The sequence below is a fragment of the Tasmannia lanceolata genome, unplaced genomic scaffold, assembly GCF_043159265.1.
Source record: "Tasmannia lanceolata isolate RefF3 unplaced genomic scaffold, GAP_Taslan_0.1 ptg000003l, whole genome shotgun sequence".
In the NCBI taxonomy this organism is placed as follows: Eukaryota; Viridiplantae; Streptophyta; class Magnoliopsida; order Canellales; family Winteraceae; genus Tasmannia; species Tasmannia lanceolata.
Window position 1 is genome coordinate 15,527,492 of NW_027518680.1, and position 19,518 is coordinate 15,547,009.

The following is a 19,518-nucleotide window of genomic DNA, read 5'->3' on the forward strand; positions in this document are numbered from 1 at the left end:
AAAGAAAAGACAAGGCGGAATGGTGCAATTATCAGAATATGGTAGTGCCAATATCAATAGCCTCAAATGAAGGGTAATTTTATTTTGCACCCCCCATTTGCATCTAGAATATGAATCCAATGACTACATCCAGATCATGATCTAAAATAATTTTGGACCTTAGGATATGAATCCAATGGACAGGTTGATCCAACTGCCATGCCCAAATCCTGTCCATTAATGTTCGGATCCTTTGGATCCATCTAACAATTTGGGTCCATCGACACCCTTAGGTATGAATTTTTTAGGACGATTTGGTTCCATTGACACCCTTTACTGTGACTTTTTCAGGAAGATATGTAGAAGACCCAAATCAAGTTTCATCATGTCTGTCATCTTCATCGGACGGCCTACATTATGCGATCCAACATATAACTTCGCGGCCGCGATCGTCGTCATCGGACGGCCTACATTACACATATTAAAGGGTAGGGGTAATTAGATCTTTTTCATATGGCTAAGTTTTACTAATTTTAACTTTCACTCTCCAACTTTATGGAGTTAAATTGTGAAAAACCCTACAATTGTTTTTCAACAGAACACAGAAACAGTATGATGAAATAGAAAGGTAAGACTAAGATTTTGTGAATTTGTTATTGAAAGCTTGTCTTTTATATTTCTCTCTCTTTCCTTTTTCCCCTTAAAACCCACCTTTTTCTTTGCTTATCTTTTTTGCCTCTCCATTCACATTACCCATCTCATTAATCAACCTACCCAACAAGAAGATTTCCTTCAAATAGAAAGAACAACCCATTTTCACCCCCTTCCCCATCTCTGCAAAGAGTATCCAAAAAAAGAAAAAAAGAAAAAACCATCTCATAAATCACAGTCTCTGAAAACCCTAACAATGGCCCTTCTTTTCAGAGACAGAGGAGGGCTTGGGGAATCAAAAAGAGAGATGGGTAGTGCCGGATTCCCCATTTCAGATCTCCCCTCCCCTTTTGGAGAATTGGGTTGTGATTTATCAGACTCAGAGCTGAGAGAAACAGCATATGAGATCTTTGTTGGGGCTTGTAGATCATCTGGTGGAAAACCCTTGACTTATATTCCACAATCTGATAGAGAGAAAGTTGAGAAATCCCCAACTTTATCATCTTCTCCTTCTTCAGTTTCACCTTCTCTACAGAGATCTCTAACCTCGACGGCCGCGAGTAAGATGAAGAAGGCTTTAGGGTTGAGATCTTCGAAGAAGAGTCCTTCGAAGGACAACAGTCCTTCGAAATCGAAGAAGCCTGTGACTGTTGGGGAGCTTATGAGAGTTCAGATGAGGGTTTTGGAGCAGACCGATTCGCGAATCCGAAGAGCTTTATTGAGGATTGCAGCTGGGCAGGTGAGCTGAATTGGGTTAGTTTTTTTTTTGGATATTGGGTTTTGAATTTTAGCTTTTGTTTGTTAAAAGAGTTTTTTGATCTGATGATTTTTCATGGTTTGATGTTGATTTTATGGCTTGATTTTATTATTAATGAATTTGGGTATTGGGTTGTGAATTTTATCATTTGTTTGTTAAAAGTGTATTTTGATCGGATGATTTTTCAAGGTTTGAGGTTGATTTTATGGCTTGATTTTAGTTATCATTGTTATTAATGAATTTCGGTCACCATTTATGCTGTTTTGTATTGTTTTAGATCTAATGATTTTTCAAGGTTTGAGGTTGATCTTATGGCTTGATTTCAGTTATTATTATTAATGAATTTGGATCATCATTTATGCTGTTTTATATTGTCTTATTTTGTTTGTCTTTTTCATGATTTGTATTATTGATTTATTGAATATTAATTTGATCTGCTGTTTTCCTTTCTTAGTTTTTGTTTTTCTCATTTCTTTTTGGTGGTATTTTTGGTTATATATCATCATTCTTTTGATTGATTTCTAATTGATATAATTTTTTTTTTGAGATACATAATCGGCACAGTTATTTTTCGTTCCTCATGTTTTAATTGTCGATTTTATTTAATGTTAGTTTTCTAGGTTGTGGATGATGGTATTCTTGATTCATGTGTGACACTATGTTATGCTGTTTTTTTTTTTTGCGCTTATATTTTATTTTTAAGTGGCATAATTTTTTTTTGAGATACATAATCGGCACAATTATTTTTCGTTCCTCATGTTTTAATTGTCAATTTTATTTAATGTTAGTTTTCTAGGTTGTGGATGATGGTATTCTTGATTCATGTGTGACACTATGTTATGCTGTTTTTTTTTTGCGCTTATATTTTATTTTTGAGGGGTAAAGGGTATGTGATTGCGATCAGAAACCCATTATATATATATATATATATATATATAATGGCATGTGATGGTATACTCGATGGTCATTTCGGATTTTCTAGATCACTGGTTATGCTTAGGGGCGGAGCTACATGTCGCGTAAGGGGGGAAGCTGCCCCTGTTGAGTTGGGCCAAACTCCTTAGTAGGCCCAACTCAATTGGGCCCAGCCCCCTTTAAAACTTGAAGCCTGCCCACACCACCCCCCCCCCCTCTCCTCTCCTCTCTCTCATGTATAAATCCTGATCCTGGCTCCGCCATTGGTTATGCTCAATGCCCGTGGTTGTTTTGATTGTTAACTGGATCTTTCATTGACTTTTAGCTTGATTTGATTGATTTACTGCATTTTATTTTTAATCTTTAGAATTGATTGTGCCACATTTCATTTTGAATTTCATGCAGTTTGTGATTTAGCACCTAGAAGAATTGAATAAAATATGCCATAAAACTATTCATTCAACCTCTAGCAGCAAGCCTTATGAAGTTTGATTTCTAGGAAGTCTTCAGGTTTACATGGTAAATTACTAGGCATACTAAATCCAACCATAATAAGACTTATAAACTTTGTACTAACAGTACATTGAAATCTCTGCCCAATTACATTCAGAATTCTATCTAGAAACGTGTACAGAATCTGAAAAAATAATCACAACTCTTAAAATATAGGCATTCCTGCTCCTGAAATTTGGTTCAAACCGATCATGGTGGGCCCCACTGATTAGTAGTTAGTAGCATGATTCCATGATTACATCATCAGTAAGGCTCTATTTTGAGTCATTTTTCTTCTTCGATATTCTGTAAAGTCTATAATGGAGTAGGGTTGGTGCTTGTGGGGGTCTCTGGGATCACTTTATCTGCATCAGTTTGAATTTTGGTTGTTTTAGCTGGAGATTTCTTGGTATCTCAAATGATCCTAAATACATTGGAAATTACATTATAATCATGTACCTGAGAAGTTTCTCAGTTGTTGCTAAGTTGGCTTATGCTTCTTCTACAAAGTTATAAAGTATCTGGCTTTATAACAAGATTGTTGTGTCATACACCCATATGCCATGCATACCTTGAAAAAGGTTCATGAAAAAATCTAGTTTATCCTTAGTGGGAGTCAATTTGGGTGGGGAGGATGGGGGGCAGTGTACACATGGAGGACATGTTGGATAAAGGGAACTGTTGATCTAATGGGCTACCGCCAGGCAGCACTATCGGTAAATTCCATACTGAAAGGATCTCCCATCCATTACATAAAATCTGAAATACTCGGTCGGCTAAACTCTTCTTGGTGAAACCCTAAAAGGAATCACTGGATCATCCCATCATTGTTGGACTGGCAACAATGTATTGGATTCGTGGTCCATTTCAAAAAAAAAAAAGTGTATTGGATTCGTGGTGGCATACTGGATCAACTAACACCATCACCTGCAGTGGGGCCACACATGTCTAAATCAATTTGGACAGTACCGTCCCAGAACTTTTTTGCTATATTATCTATGGGAATTGCTAGCGTCCATCGCAAAAGGCATTTCGCGGCTGGTCTGTCTCACGTCAGACTATCCACTTCGTGAATGAAGAAAACAGCTTTTGTCTCCATTCATGAGGTGGCTGATCTGACGTGCGACAGACAAGCCACGAAAAGCCTTTTGCGATGGACCCTAGCAAATCACATTATATATAGTTTGTATAGTTCTGAATACTTATGTATATATATATAGAGGAAACTGTTGGTGCGCTTAAGCTCACCAAACTTATGGTGAGCTTAAGCGCCCAATCACATGGGGCCCCACTTTGTTAGGATGATCCAAAGCATTCATTTGAAAGTCCCTTACATGGATGGGCGGGGGGGGAGGGTGTACCAAAAATCAGCTCCATAGGATCATCCTAACCCCTCCATTTGTGGAGGACAAAAATGGACAGACACAAATCTGCCCCATTTTTGTCCTCCACAAATGGAGGGGTTAGGATGATCCTATGGAGCTGACTTTTGGTACACCCCCTATCTATGATAAGGCCTTGCAAATGATTGGTTTGGATCACCTCAGAACATGTGGGACCCATGTGATTGGGGAGCTTAAGCGCACCATAAGTTTGGTGCGCTTAAGCTCACCAACAGTTTCCTCATATATATATATATATATATATATATATATATATATATATATATATATATATATATATATATATATGAGGAAAGTGAAGCTACACCGCCGGTGTAGCTAACTTAGCTACACCGCCGGCTTAAAATACAATGGGCCCACATTGTTTTGGTGATCCAAACCATTCATTTGATTGGCCCTCACATAGATAGGGTGTCCACCAAAAATCAGCTCCATAGGATCATCCCAACCCTTCAAACTGTGGAGGCAAAAATGGACAAATTTGTGAAGGTTTTTACACGTTCATTTTTGCCTCCACAAATCGTAGGGTTAGGATGATCGTATGGAGCTGATTTTTGGTAGACACCCTATCTATGTGAGGGCCAATCAAATGAATGGTTTGGATCACCAAAACAATGTGGGCCCATTGTATTTTAAGCCGGCGGTGTAGCTAAGTTAGCTACACCGGCGGTGTAGCTTCACTTTCCTCTATATATATATATATATATATATATATATATATATATATATATATATCTGTGTGTCTGTGTGTGTGTGTGTGTGTGTGTGTGTGTGTGTGTGTTTATATATATCCGTTTCTATGTTTAGTACTAATGATGCCTTTCACTATCATCATTTGACTATACGGACATGTTAGAGGGTTGTGTTTTCAGGCTCAGTGTTTGTCACCTCCCATTATTGTCTAAAACAAACCAGTTTATTTTTTATCTGAACTAATTGGTTGGAGATTTCGTCAGGTAACCCTTATGTGATCCTATGAAGTTGAAGGCAAATAAATTTTTTTTGCACACTTGCACTGGATGCAAGAAAAAATCAGTGAATTTCTTTAGGTCTGTTTTCTCTATTTTTAAGAGCATGTATATATTGATCCCCCAAGAAATGCAGAATATGCCAATCCTTGTCCAAAAATATCCATATAGTTATCATTATTTTCTACCACCAGTATCTTGTGTTATTTTGTCCAAGTAACATAGAAACCTGATATCTTTTAAACGATTTCATACCAATTTTTGAACAGTTAACGACCTATTATATTACTTTGATTATTGTTACTTGTTAACACAGTAACAGATTACATGGTGGCCAATTTTTTAAGTTGATTCCTTGGGTATGGATGAGTGGGATGGATATATTAGTAGTGGGCCAGCATTTTCCTATTCATGGTGTATTTAGCTTTAAGCATTTTTTTTCTACCTTAAATTTTTTTTTTCTTTTCCTTTCGCACTTCATCGATTGCGACCATGTTTGCTTTTTCTTATACTCTTTTTGCTTTCGTTCTTAATAAAGATATGTTATCATTTAAAAAATTAATTAATAAAAGAAAGACATTTTCTTTTGAAAATGTTGTATTCGTTTGCTCTCTCTCTCTCTCTCTCTCTCTCTCTCTCTCTCTCTCTCTCTCGCGCGCGCGCGCATATACCGTTTCTGCGTGTTACCTGAGCAGTCCCTCAAAAAACCATGTGGGCCCACATTGTTTGGATGATCCAAAGCATTCATTTGGATGGTCCAAAGATAGACAGGGTGTGCACAAAAAATCAGCTCCATAGGATCATCCTAACCCTTCGATTTGTGGAGGTTAAAAGGGATGGAGCTGATTCTTTTGGCTACACCCTATCTATGTATTTTAACGGAGCTGATTTTTTGGCTACACCCTATCTATCTTTGGACCATCCAAATGAATGCTTTGGATCATCCAAACAATGTGGGCCCACATGGTTTTTTGAGCTCTTGCGCAGATAAGTTATCTGAGCTATTGCGCACAAACAGTTACGTCCATCGCAGAAGGCATTTTGCGGATGGCTTGTTGCATGTGGGAGCAGCCACACAGGCTCACTTTTCAGCAGATTTTGTCTTCATTTACGAGGTGGTTGCTCCCACATGCAACAGGCTATCCGCAAAATGCCTTCTGCGATGGACTCTAGCAAATCCCATATACATATAGGGAAAAGTTTTTGTGAGCTAGAGCTCATATAAGCTTATATGAGCTAGAGCTCACAAACATAGGGGGCCCCACATTGTTTGGATGGTCCAAAGCACTCATTTGATAGGCCCTCATATGATAGGGTATGCCCAAAAAAATCAACTTCATAGGATCATCCTAACCCTTCCATTTGTGGAGGTTAAAATGGACGGGTATAAACCTCCATAAATCCACCCATTTTTAACCTCCACAAATGGAAGGGTTAGGATGATCCTATGAAGCTGTTTTTTTGGGCATACCCTATCTATGTGAGGGACTATCAAATGAGTGCTTTGGATCATCCAAACAGTGTGCGCCCCCCCCCCCCCTATGTTTGTGGCCCCACTTCAGGGTTGCCGAACACACCCTCAGCTCTCTCTCTCTCCACACACACATATATATTATATCTACAACGTTTTTGAAGTAACTGGTAAAATTAACGACTTGACCTGTTGAAAACCTGTTTTATATTTTCTATAATGATTTTATCCCTTTTCTTTGTTTACATTCAGATAATGATGCCTGAAACGTGTGAATCTTTTAGATGCAATACAGGTCATTTTGCTTTTCCAACCCTTTCTATTTGAAAGGGGCGCACACACACACACATGCCTTTTTCATCCCCTTTCACGTGCCTTTTTTAATTTTTATCACTTTTCTCAAATGACTGAAGGTACCCTTTTTTTTAATTTTTTCTTCTTCATGTAAATCTCCCTTATTTTTTTAGTCCATCAAAGCAGCAGGAGCAATGCGACTCTGCAAGGTTCATCCTGAAGATAATTTTACTGCGGGTTACATTAGATTTTTATCACTGTTGCGAAAAAACCCACGTCTTATTTCCCATCTTTGACAAATACGCCACCATCCATTGACGTTTTCCCAATTTTTTTCAAAGACCTCTCTAAGATAAATTGTCTTTCTGTGAAATTTTAAATGTGCAATAAATCTCTGTATCTTATTGTTAAAATTGAATACTTGAAATTCAATGGACCTGGTAATTTTTTTTTCCACCTCATTTTTTTGCCGAGATTTAGGAAAAATCTGAAGTCATTTAGAACATAAATGGTTTGCTAACCAAGAAAAAATATACTATTGAGTCTCTAAGGCTCTAGAAGATGAGAAAAGAAGGCAGCAGAATGAAATATTTTCAGCTCCTTTTACAACATCTTCTCTGTCAGTACTTGCTAAAATCTACTGCGAGGGATGGAAAACTGTAGGTGGAACTGGTTATACCTGTCTTTATGCTATGTTTCGCTTCTGCATACTGCTTCCCATGTGTTTATTATCCCAGACTTCTTGTTTGTTTGTTTTCAGATATATCTTGCTAATGTGGACCATCCTATGTCATGTACTTTTAAGCGTCTTAGGTTGTAGAAGGAGTGTCAATGTCAATTAGGCAGGGCATTAAAGTACTTTTGGGGTGGCCTATCAATTACTATTTACTAAATACAGTAAGTTCGTTAAATATAGTAAACTCTTGTTTACTAAAAAATAAGTTGGGTTTACTAAAAAGTAAGTTTAGGTTTACTAAAAATAGTAAGTCCCCTATCCGTTTGGTTTTGATTAGGAGTTGTAGTTTGTAGAGATATTTTTTCTTAGTTGTTTTATGATATCTAATTAAGTTGGTATTTGGGTTCTACTAGAATTACTGAATTAAGTCTTGGAGTCCAAGTTTTATTTGTCTATCAATGCAATTCCTTTGGCCACTTTTGAGAATACAACACATAATAGAAGATTGAAGATTTGCATCTAAGCTTGGATGAACCCTTGCCAAGGAGAAGACCCTATTGGGTAATTGTCCCTTTCTTTATTTCTTTTTTGCCTTTCTATTTAATTTCTTGCTTTAATCATCTTTATTTTCAGTTTTTAATCATATTATTCTTAATCCTCTCACCAAAAACCCTTGGTTGCACCTTCCTGGCATACGTCTGCATCTTCTTGGCACAGGTCTACACATTCTTGGCATACATATGCACCCTTCTAAACCTATCCTAAACCTAGTGGAAATATTTTTTTCAATCTAATCACACATTTTAGGATCGTGTGAAACAATCAATGACTCCAAAAGCTTAAGCTGTTAGAGTTGGTGTTGTTATTTATATACTTCAACACTCCCCCTCATGCATGGGCCCTCTTTTTTTGGGTTGGTCGCACGTTGGGATTTTTAATATCAAGGAGTTGTTGGATTTTGAACCTAGGACATGCCGTGAGCCCATGAAGCAATAGCTTTGATACCATGTTAAACAACCAATTACTCCAAAAGCTTAAGCTGTTAGTGCTGTCATTTATGTACTTCAACAGATCCAAAATCCTAATTTCACCCATCAGTTTCTCCTGTAACATCCCTTCCATAGATTCATCCTGCATCAACTTGGTAGCAGAGCTGCATGTATAATGATCTTTACATGCCCGTCCTGTGTCAGTTTCGTATCAGAGCCTAGGTTAGAATGACCATTGATTTGAACGGGAAGATCAGAACCTAGGTTTTACCATGGCTACTAGAAGTGGTAGAACTTACCTGCAAGAACCATCCTTAAGCCAATCATTGGCGTAGATGAAGATATTTTACTGCGGGTTGCATTAGATTTTTATCGCTAGTTCTGCTGCATAAAAAAACTGTCTTATTTCCCTTTATAGGTCTTGCAGAAAATGCCTCTTTACCCTTTTATTCTTGTAACTTAGAACACCATGCATTGAGGGGTGGTGAGGATCCATATTGACTGCCATGAGGTCTTTTCTTGTGGCCAGTGCAATCATATGCCTTCTTCCCCAATTCGTTATTCCATGAATTCTTGAAAAAGAAGTGAGGTTCATCAAAAATCAAGATCTGATAAACCAAAAAAAAATGAAATCATGAAATGGCACCGCGAATCTGGTTGGAAGAAGGCCAAATGAAATCATGAAATGGTTGGAAATCCAGGCAATGGCAAAGGAAAAGGAAAACTATTTTCTCACAGCAAAAGAATCACGCCTGTGAGATTTTCAATGTCAAGAGAAGAAGAAAAATACGGTGGGCATTTTTGCCATTCAGAAAAAAAATAACAAAAAAGGCAGCTGCAAGGGAGTGGAAGTGCTGCAAAGCGGGTGGAAATAGCATTCCCCGTATCCATGTATGTCTATCTATTTTTTTTTTTTTTTGATACATCTATTATTTGGACCCAAGCTATACAAAACCTGTAGTTTTAACTTCTGTTAAAATGCCTTTACTGTTTTTGATACCTATGATTGTAACTTACATATTGATTCTCCTGCTCTTAATTCTGTGCAAGTGTCCAATAAATTTCATTGTGTGCTACCTAAGAATGATTTTTGATGAATATTTTGCTGGCTGTTTGAAGTTTTCTAGTGCTAATTTTAATCCTTTGGCTTCCATATTCTTATCGTTGTGGATTCTTTTATGAGATGCATTCTTGTTTTGTCCTTTCCTCTTCCTCATAAACTTGCTACATCATATCTTGCTGATTGGTTCCAAGTCATGTTATTTTTTTCACTGCTTTATATATATATATGTGTGTGTGTGTGTGTGTGTGGCAACTCCACCCCATACCTGGTGTGTCCCACTATATGCTGGACATCCGACTCTCCTTTTGGAACTACAATTTTGGAGCTGAATATTTTCTAGATGTAGTCTGGGTATGAATTTCATTATAATTGATTGTTGGCTTCTTTTTTATGCTTCCCACAGCTTGGAAGAAGCATTGATTCAATGGTTTTGCCGTTAGAGCTATTACAACAATTCAAGGCGTCAGATTTTCCCAACCAGCAAGAATATGAAGCCTGGCAGATAAGAAATCTGAAAATTCTTGAGGCTGGACTCCTCCTTCATCCTCTTCTGCCATTAGAAAAGTCAAATCCCGCCTCACTACGTCTTCGGCAAATTATACGTGAAGCCTTCGAGAGACCAATAGAAACCGGAAGGAATTCCGAGTCAATGCAAGTCTTGCGCAGCGCTGTAATGTCTCTTGCTTTCAGATCAACCGATGGATCGGTATCCGATGGCTGCCACTGGGCCGATGGGTATCCACTAAATCTCCGACTCTACCAGATGCTTCTAGAGGCTTGTTTTGATAGCATTGAAGAAACATCAATTATCGAGGAGGTCGACGAGGTTATAGAACTAATTAAGAAGACTTGGACCATATTGGGAGTAAATCAGATGCTTCATAACCTTTGCTTCTCATGGGTTTTATTTCACCGTTTTGTCGCGACTGGTCAAGTTGAAACCGACTTGCTTTCCGCAGCTGATAATCAGTTGGCAGAAGTCGCAAAAGATGCAAAGGCGACAAAAGATCCGGTTTATGCTAAGATACTGAGTTCAACATTGAGTTCAATCTTGGGTTGGGCAGAAAAACGGCTTCTCGCCTACCATGACACATTTAGTCCTAGTAATATTGATTCAATGGAGAGTATTGTTTCTTTGGGCGTATCTTCTGCAAAGATATTAGTAGAAGATATTTCTCATGAGTATCGCCGCAGAAGGAAAGAAGAAGTTGATGTAGCTCGTAACAGGACTGACACTTATATCAGGTCATCACTACGCACTGCGTTTGCCCAGGCAAGTCCCCCTTTATCTCCTGCATGCTATGGCATCAATGTCGGTGAGAAATTGAGAGAATCGTGATATTTTGATGAAACGATAAAAATACGGTTTTATTGTTAGAAATTGAATTTCTCGCGATTTTGTCACGATAAATTGGGGAGTTGACTTTAGAAAAATATCTTGAACTTTTCATTCACCCTGAAAATCTCTCAAACATCCTAAAACCTTCGACCTAACCCTAATTCTGAATTAAAAAAAGTGTATATATATCTGATATTTTATATTTGCAAATTAATTTATTTTTACTGATATTTTTCCGATATAAACCCGAAAAAAATGAATTTTTTTTTAAAAATATCCCGAGATTTTCCCTTGCCTAGAAATTCCCAAGAACGATATTTGTGACACAGGCTGCATGATCTCCCTTACAAAATTGTGTTTATGCATGCTTTTGTTAGTAATACGTGCCGAAGTGTGTTGGAATTATGACCCACTGATCGGTTTGATCTGTCTCTTGGCAGAGAATGGAGAAAGCCGACTCAAGCAGGCGTTCATCTAAAAACCAGCCAATTCCTACTCCAGTTCTTTCCATCCTTGCAAAAGACATTGGTGATCTAGCAAGTAAGGAAAATGAGGTGTTCAGCCCAATATTAAAGAGGTGGCATCCTTTTGCCGCTGGTGTGGCCGTTGCAACCCTTCATACTTGCTATGGAAATGAATTGAAACAATTCATGTCGGGTGTCACAGAGCTGACACCTGACGCAGTACAAGTGTTGAAAGCTGCGGACAAGTTGGAGAAAGATCTTGTTCAGATCGCTGTGGAAGATTCAGTCGATAGTGAGGATGGTGGGAAAGCGATTATTCGTGAGATGCCCCCTTATGAGGCTGAATCTGCCGTTGCCACTCTGGCAAGAACGTGGATAAAGACAAGAGTGGATAGACTAAAGGAATGGGTTGACCGTAACTTGCAACAGGAGGTATGCTAGTTGCTGCTATTTCTGTAATTTCTTCTAACTTCCTCTCTTGCATCTAGAGAGTGGTGCTATTTAACTTTTTTTCCTGCTCTTCTTTAAAGCCAATAATTTTCTTTCTGGAAACTCAAATTTATTCCAAAATTTAACTATGAGAACAATAGATGCCAGTATATTAGCTTGCATACTCTTTGAGGATTATGGTAGGCAAGGCACCAAGTTTTTGTTTCGATGTGTTTCAGTCACGACGGAAATAGAAACTTGTCGGTTTCGGTTGGAAATTTTGGCGAAACTCCTATAGAATTATGGAAACATAATGATGTGGAGAACTGGAAAAAAAAAAGACGAAACTTCAGGAAGTGCTATAATAAGCACAAATACACATTCAAAAGCTGCCACATAAGTAAAAACTAACCGATAATATTTTAACAACATCGATCACCTAGGGTGTGTTTGTTTGCACAAAAGTCGGGATGTCGTAGGGGTTTTGCTTTGCATTTAGGTGCCATGTCAGCAAAAGCCCTTGTTTGGTTGCCAGCATAACATTGACACCCCTGGAGACCACCAGGGATGTCTCCTGGTTAACCATCGCATGTCTGTTGATGTGTCACCCTTGTCTCCTCCCTATAAAATCCAATCTGAAAACCACAAAAAGGACTTTTGCTTGGATTTATTAGGATTGATGCCTCTCTCTCTCTCTCTCTCTCTCTCTCTCTCTCCCTATATTGGTAATGACACCCCTACCACTACTCTACAAGGTTTACAACAGAACACTACTTACCACTATTCTATGAGGTGAGTTCCAAATTTCCAGGTAAATCCAATGCTTGTTTCCTCCCCATTGGCTATTTACGCCACTACTTGACGAGGTAAATGTCTGCAATCCGGCATACGATGTCTCCCATGTCTAATGATTCAGTACATACCACATTTCACATGTAATTAATATAAATATTTATACATAATCATGGTTTTAAATTTCGGTTTCGGCTAAAATTTTGGACTTATCTGAAACCGAAATTTCAGCCGAAATTTGGTACTAGCGCACGAAATGCCTTTTTTAGGACAAAATTTCAGTAATTTTGTACGAAATTCTTTAACAGAATAAAAAATAATATTTTATAACAAATTTCGACGAAATTCCCTACATACACCACATTTCATATTGATGCAGATAATAGGCCAATAAGTGGCATATATGCCCATTAGGATTTATTTTCCATGTTATTTAGTTTTTAGGCTTTTATTTTCCATGTTATTTAGAATTAGGAAGTTTAGTCTTTTAGGAATTCTTATTTTAGAAGGTTTCTATCTTTTAGGTTGTTTATTTGCCTATATATAGGCTGCTTTAAGCTTATTTTGTAACTTTGAATGATTAATTGAATTGAGATTCTCCCCTCTAATTTCCTCTCTTCTTCTCCTCCTCTTTCTCCTCTATTCTTCTTCTTCTCTCTTCCGATTTCTTCTCTTCTCTCCCTAAATTCGTCTCTTCTTCAGGTTTTTTTCATCTCTTCTCCCTCTATTCTTCTAATTCTATCCCCTTTCGTCTATTTCTCTCCCCTGTCCTCAATTTCTCTTCACGGTGCTGCATCAATTTGGTATCAAAGCCAAAGATCCAAGAGCGAAGGTTCCGAGTCTCCGTAGATTTGATCAAGTTGCGAATCGCTGTCAATTCTCAATTTGGTATCAGAGCTAAAAGATCCAAGCATCCTACTCGATTGAAGACGACGTCAAGAAGTGGTCGGCTTCAAGTGCGCCATCAACAACCACCTTCACGCCATCGTTATTCGGTACTTGAAACCAAAACCCACTTTCCCCCTTTTCCGTTCTTTGTTCATTAATGCAGACAACCCAAAACACTTTCAACAGACCCTTAACCTAACTGTTTCACCACCTCCTTCCTAAAACCCCATCCAAAACAGCCCTCCTTTATCCTCCCTTAACAGCCACCAAAACTGGTTTGTTTGAACCTCCTCTCTCCACACAAAAGGCACCCGACCACACCCGAATCCAGTCCCTTCTTCCCACTGTTTTGCAGCCACTTCCCACCCTATTAAGCCCCCTCTCAGCCCACTAACAACCTGCTCAAAGCCACCCATCACCACTTTACATCGTACAAACAATCCCAGTTGCAGTGGACCAGCAACACAGAAAACAGCTTCTATTTCTCAACCCGGAAATTCGGGACGACACTTGCAGTACCCATCTTCTCTGGCGAATTTTTTCATCAATCCAAGTCTCCGGCAAGCCATCGTGAGGAGGAGGGACACCTTGATTTTGTGAGGCACAAGGAAACTCAAGGAGTTTCCAGTTTTGACGATATTCAAGAATCGTGTCTTACCCATATGCGAGAAAGAGAAAAAGCAAGTGGCGTGTGGAGCTCTACTGGAAAACTCTTTTTTTAGTCGTAAGCACAGTAGCCGTATCTTACTTGCCAACTTAAGTTGGTCAATAGCAAACAGAAAAATAAAGTTTACTTTTGCATAAAGGTATCTCTATATTTGCAACTTTATAAAGGTATCTTTGACCAAAAAGGTGACTTGCCTAGCAAGTTACCACAAAAGACATTATTCTCACTACAAAAAAGTGGTACGGTGGCTTGCTCAAATTCCGGAGTAATTTTTTTTTAAAAAAAGGTGCTTATTATCCCACCCCCCCATTCTCCCCAGAGGCACCCCCTTCCTTTAGTAAACCCTAATTACACACCCCTCTTTTTACCTTGCGGCACACCAAAAAAAAAAAAAATCAGAAAAAAGAAGAGAAATAGACTTCTGTTTTCCTCTTCACTTGCTCTCTAGCCCCTCTCTCCTCGCTCGATCATATTATCTCTCCCCTCATTCGGGCCTTTTCCACTCAAAATTGGGCTTCGCCATAAACACGAAAGTTGTTCGTGACAACTTTTTAAGTATATCCAGCACAAATTCAGCAGTCACCAACAAGTGCAAACACTACAACGACCAACTTTGGCCGTCCATCCGATTTGATCCGACCGTTGATCCGAGCTATCCAGGAGTTCGATTTCAGATCCGCGACAAGCGTTGTGCTTCTTTCGACATGACAGGCAGATCAGACGGTTGATTTTAGTTTTCGACGCCAATTCCAATGGCTCCGCCCTATGTTCCATATTTTGACTGGTACGACGATCAATATTTTCAAAACTGCACTCCCTATAGTTATTATGAGGATGCATGTCTACAGTGGATCGCTGCTTTGGATGCATATTGTGTGTACTACGACTATGATGGCAGAGCGCCCATCTACCGCCTCAGAAAAACTGTGAGAGGACAAGCTCAAGGTTATTTGCAACACTTGGAGGCGAAGTGTCGTCGCTTAGGCGAACCTCCATTCCGTCGATGGGAGGAGGTTCGTGAGGAGTTTCTTTACGCTTATGCGAAAGTAGCTCTTTCTTAGTATGAGCAGAGGATAGTACGCGAGGAGGCAGCTCGCCGTGAACAAGAAGCCGCCGCCCGTCGTGCACAAGAGGCCAAAATTGAAGCAGAAAACAGATATCAAGAGCGTTACATACATGCGACGAATTTTGCTGCCACTACTGCAGAGCCGCATGATGAACCGGCTGGCCTTGTGGATGAGACCATTATGGTTGTTGAGCCCATGATTATGTCAGATACTGAGTCCATGATGGGAGATACTGAGTCCGAGATGTCAGATTTGGAGCCAGTTAGTTCAGTGATTGTTGAGGCCGACGACAATGAGCATGACGAGTCAAAGATTTCCCGAGCACCGATTGCCGAGCATCTAGATAGAGATCTTGACACTTCCACAGTAGAGGCCGATATTGTGACCGAGCCCTATGAGGTTGTTCCATTGACAGAGTTGACCGAGCACCGTAATGTTTCCGCGGCGAGTGCCTTGCTTAACAAGCCATTACTTGAGTACGTTGCTCTCTTTCCAGCCAGTTTGCTTTTTCAACGTGGCTTGTGTTATTATGATTTTACATGGGCGATTTCTTCCCTCTTGTTCCACCAGTCTTTAAGGCTACTCTCACGGCTATCATGTGCAGTAGACATCCCGAGTGCTTCTGACAGATTGCGACTCATGTTACTTGCGTGGGTCGTTTACATATTTGATCCATGTGGACTAGAACTCGAGGTCTAGTTCTTTTCAAGCAGGGAAAAATGATGCAGATAATAGGCCAATAAGTGGCATATAAGCCCATTATGATTTATTTTCCATGTTATTTAGTTTTTAGGCTTTTATTTTCCATGTTATTTAGAATTAGGAAGTTTAGTCTTTTAGGAATTCTTATTTTAGAAGGTTTCTATCTTTTAGGTTGTTTATTTTGCCTATATATAGGCCTATTTACAGCTTATTTTGTAACTTTGAAAGATTAATTGAATTGAGATTCTCCTATCTAATTTCCTCTCTCTTTCTCTCCTCTTTCTCCTCTATTCTTCCTCTTCTCTCTTCTGATTTCTTCTCTTCTCTCCCTAAATCCGTCTCTTCTTTAGGTTATTTTCGTCTCTTCTCCCAATTTTCTTCTAATTCTATCCCCTTTCGTCTATTTCTCTCCCCTTTCCTCAATTTCTCTTCACGGTGCTGCATCACATATGCAATTTATATAAATATCATTATGTAACACATACTGGTATTATACATTTACAATTTTGGTTTCTATATATGTTTCGTTGGGGATGGAAACAAAAACATTTCAGTCATATCATGTCGATTTTGATGGAAATTTAACCATGACCGTAGATATGCAATATGTTTAAAGCATAACAAGAGTCGTCTATCAAGGCATTGTCTTGCTTAGGAATCTTCCAAACATTTTCTGTCCGAACAACCACTAATAAGATTACGGATTACCTTCTTCAGTTTTGTGAATTTTTAGCTTTTGTCATTTCTGAACCTAGAACCAGCTATGAGGTGGCTGTTCTCTCCTGAAAAAGTGGGGCTGCGACTTAAGGTTGAAGTTAAAAAGGTTATTCTTTTACCCTCCGTGACTCCGTCCTTTTAAAAGTAGTGGTGTTTTACATTTCTTCAACTTTCTATGAAAATTTGCCCCAAACCTAATGGTAATAATACAACAGGCCAGATTTTTGTTGTCTACTGATACAGCAGGCTCTCCAGCCACTGGGTGAAAACCCCTGTTGAGGTGTTATGTGAAATGCATGATTTTGCATTTTAACAGGAGTCTTTGTGTAATTCTGTTAGGGAACTTCTTTTCATCTGGAGAATTAACTCAGCTACTGTGAGAAAACCCCTGTTGAGGTATTATGTGAAGTGCATCATAAACCCTGTTGAGGTATTATGTGAAGTGCTTCATTTTGCATTTTTATAGGAGTCTGTAATTCTGTTGGAGAACTTCTTTTCATCCTGGGCAAGTAACTCAGCCACTGTTTTGACTCAGCTACTGGGAGGAAACCCCTGTTGATATATGTCAAGTGCATTATTTTGCATTTTCACAGGGGTCTTTGTGTAATTCTGTTAGTGAACTTTTCAGGCAATGAACTCAGCCACTGTTTTTGCTTATCATCTGAGAAGTGAAAGTGGCATCAGATTTGAAATGAAAACTCCTGTCTTGTGAAATTGCCCTAATGCATTTTTACAAAAGCTTTCGCACAAGCCCCCAAATGAAGCCCTTGATTTATTAACTAAAAGCAATGTGTTGGGCGTAATATCATTCACAGAAAATTGAAAATGATTTTCATGCTTCTCCTGCATATTTTTCTAAGCTTTTTATCTGTTTTCCTGCCATTTCCTATTACTTCTGTGAATTCTGTTTGCCAATTTGTTTAGATTGCTCTGAGATAACTTGGTGCACCATCTCTTTACAGGTTTGGAATCCAAGGGCAAATAAGGAGGGTTTTGCCCCCTCTGCAGTCGAAGCTCTACGGATAATAGATGAAACTTTAGATGCTTTCTTTCTGCTCCCAATACCAATGCATCAAGCCCTACTTCCTGACTTGATGATTGGCCTCGACAGAAGCATCCAACATTACATATCCAAGGCAAAATCCGGTTGCGGTACGCTACAAAACTCCCAAAATATATTCTTGATCCATGGTCATAAAACTTAAAATATCTTTGATAAATTGTATGCTGTGGTTTTTTAGGAACGCGGAATACTTACATCCCAACCATGCCGGCATTGACGAGATGTACCACAGGATCAAAGTTCCAAAGTGTATGGAAGAAAAAGGAGAAGTCACAAAGCACTCAGAAAAGGAAATCTCAGGTTGGGACATTGAATGGTGATGAGTCCTTTGGTTTGCCACAGCTATGCGTCCGAATGAACACTCTGCATCACATTCGGATGGAGTTGGAGGGCTTGGAAAAAAGAATTGTTACTTATTTGAGGAACGCAGAGTCCTCTCACACAGACATTGCAAATGGGGTGGAAAACAAGTTTGAACTGTCCTTAGCTGGTTGTCAAGAAGGGATCCAACAGCTCAGTGAGGCGACGGCATATAAGGTGATATTCCATGACTTGAGTCAAGTTTTATGGGATGGTTTGTATGTTGGAGATGTCGCTTCTTCGAGAATTGAGCCTTTCCGAAAAGAACTCGATGCAAATTTGGAAACAATATCTGCCACTGTGCACAACAGAGTCCGTAACCGTGTGATTACAGCCCTGATGAAAGCTTCCTTTGATGGGTTCTTACTGGTGCTTCTTGCGGGAGGCCCTTCACGAGCTTTCTCTCGCCAAGATTCTCAAATAATAGAGGATGATTTTGGAATTCTTAAGGATCTATACTTGTGTAATGGAGATGGGTTGCCAGAGGAATTAGTAGACAAGGCTGCAACCCAAGTAAGAAATGTTCTTCCTCTCTTTCGTACAGATACCGATAGCCTAATCGAGCGGTTCAGACGCTTAACTTTAGAGACTTATGGGCCTACTGCCAAATCCAAGATCCCGTTGCCTCCAACTTCTGGGATTTGGAACCCGACTGAGCCCAACACAATTCTGCGTGTTTTGTGTTATCGGAATGATGAAGCAGCTTCCAAGTTCCTTAAGAAAACTTACAATTTGCCTAAGAAACTGTAATTCTTCTTCGAGGATTACACCTTACATTGAAGGAAGCCAATTTCGTAACGAGTCTCATTCGCTGGATTTGCTTGTAGCTCTCTCTCTCTTTCTATATATATATATATACATATCTAGTATATTACTGTGACTAAGGGAATTTTCTCAGCCTGTTTGGGAATTTTCTGCGCCCACCCACGTTCCAGAGAAAAACACTTGTACGAGTGTAGGTTTGCATTTTTCATGATTTGGATGGTGTGGAGAATTTAGTTCAAGGGGCTAGGGCGTTGGGACCCTAAGGAGGAACTAAATGGTGAGTATTTCTATCATTCTTTCACATCATCTGGATCCCTTGAAGGTTATGTCTTGACTCTACCCCATTTAGAAGCATTCTTTGGAAGTAATTGTGGTTCTGTTATTTTTTTTTTATTCAAATGTAGTCTTTACCAGATGAAAATGATATGATGGAGAGGTAATAGGACATGGGTTGAATAGTTTCCTTACAGTTTCAGTAGTGGTTTTTAATGTAATCATTTTCACATTAGTATTGTGGTAAATATTAGGACATGCAAACTCATTTGGGTGGCCTTTGTTGATGTATTGTATAGGTAGCAATCTCTTAATTTCACTGGAGTTATCTTTT

The 19,518-nt window shown here is 39.0% G+C and overlaps 1 protein-coding gene across 1 annotated transcript; it reads left to right on the plus strand.

Moving 5' to 3' along the window:
- The first annotated feature begins 703 nt into the window (after positions 1-703).
- LOC143852384 (elongation factor Ts (DUF810)) lies at positions 704-19,518 on the plus strand. The gene is made up of 5 exons (XM_077361769.1): positions 704-1,369; positions 10,062-10,931; positions 11,438-11,893; positions 17,686-17,875; positions 17,965-19,518. The coding sequence occupies exons 1-5, from the start codon at positions 887-889 to the stop codon at positions 18,894-18,896; spliced, it is 2,931 nt and encodes a 976-aa protein (XP_077217884.1). The 5' UTR covers positions 704-886; the 3' UTR covers positions 18,897-19,518.

Excerpts from the sequence above, each read along its gene's own strand:
- LOC143852384 (XM_077361769.1), top strand. The coding sequence starts at position 887 with ATGGCCCTTCTTTTCAGAGACAGAGGAGGGCTTGGGGAATCAAAAAGA. Across the intron at positions 1,370-10,061 it reads TGAGGATTGCAGCTGGGCAG|CTTGGAAGAAGCATTGATTC; the intron begins GTGAGCTGAATT and ends TGCTTCCCACAG. Across the intron at positions 10,932-11,437 it reads TACGCACTGCGTTTGCCCAG|AGAATGGAGAAAGCCGACTC; the intron begins GCAAGTCCCCCT and ends GTCTCTTGGCAG.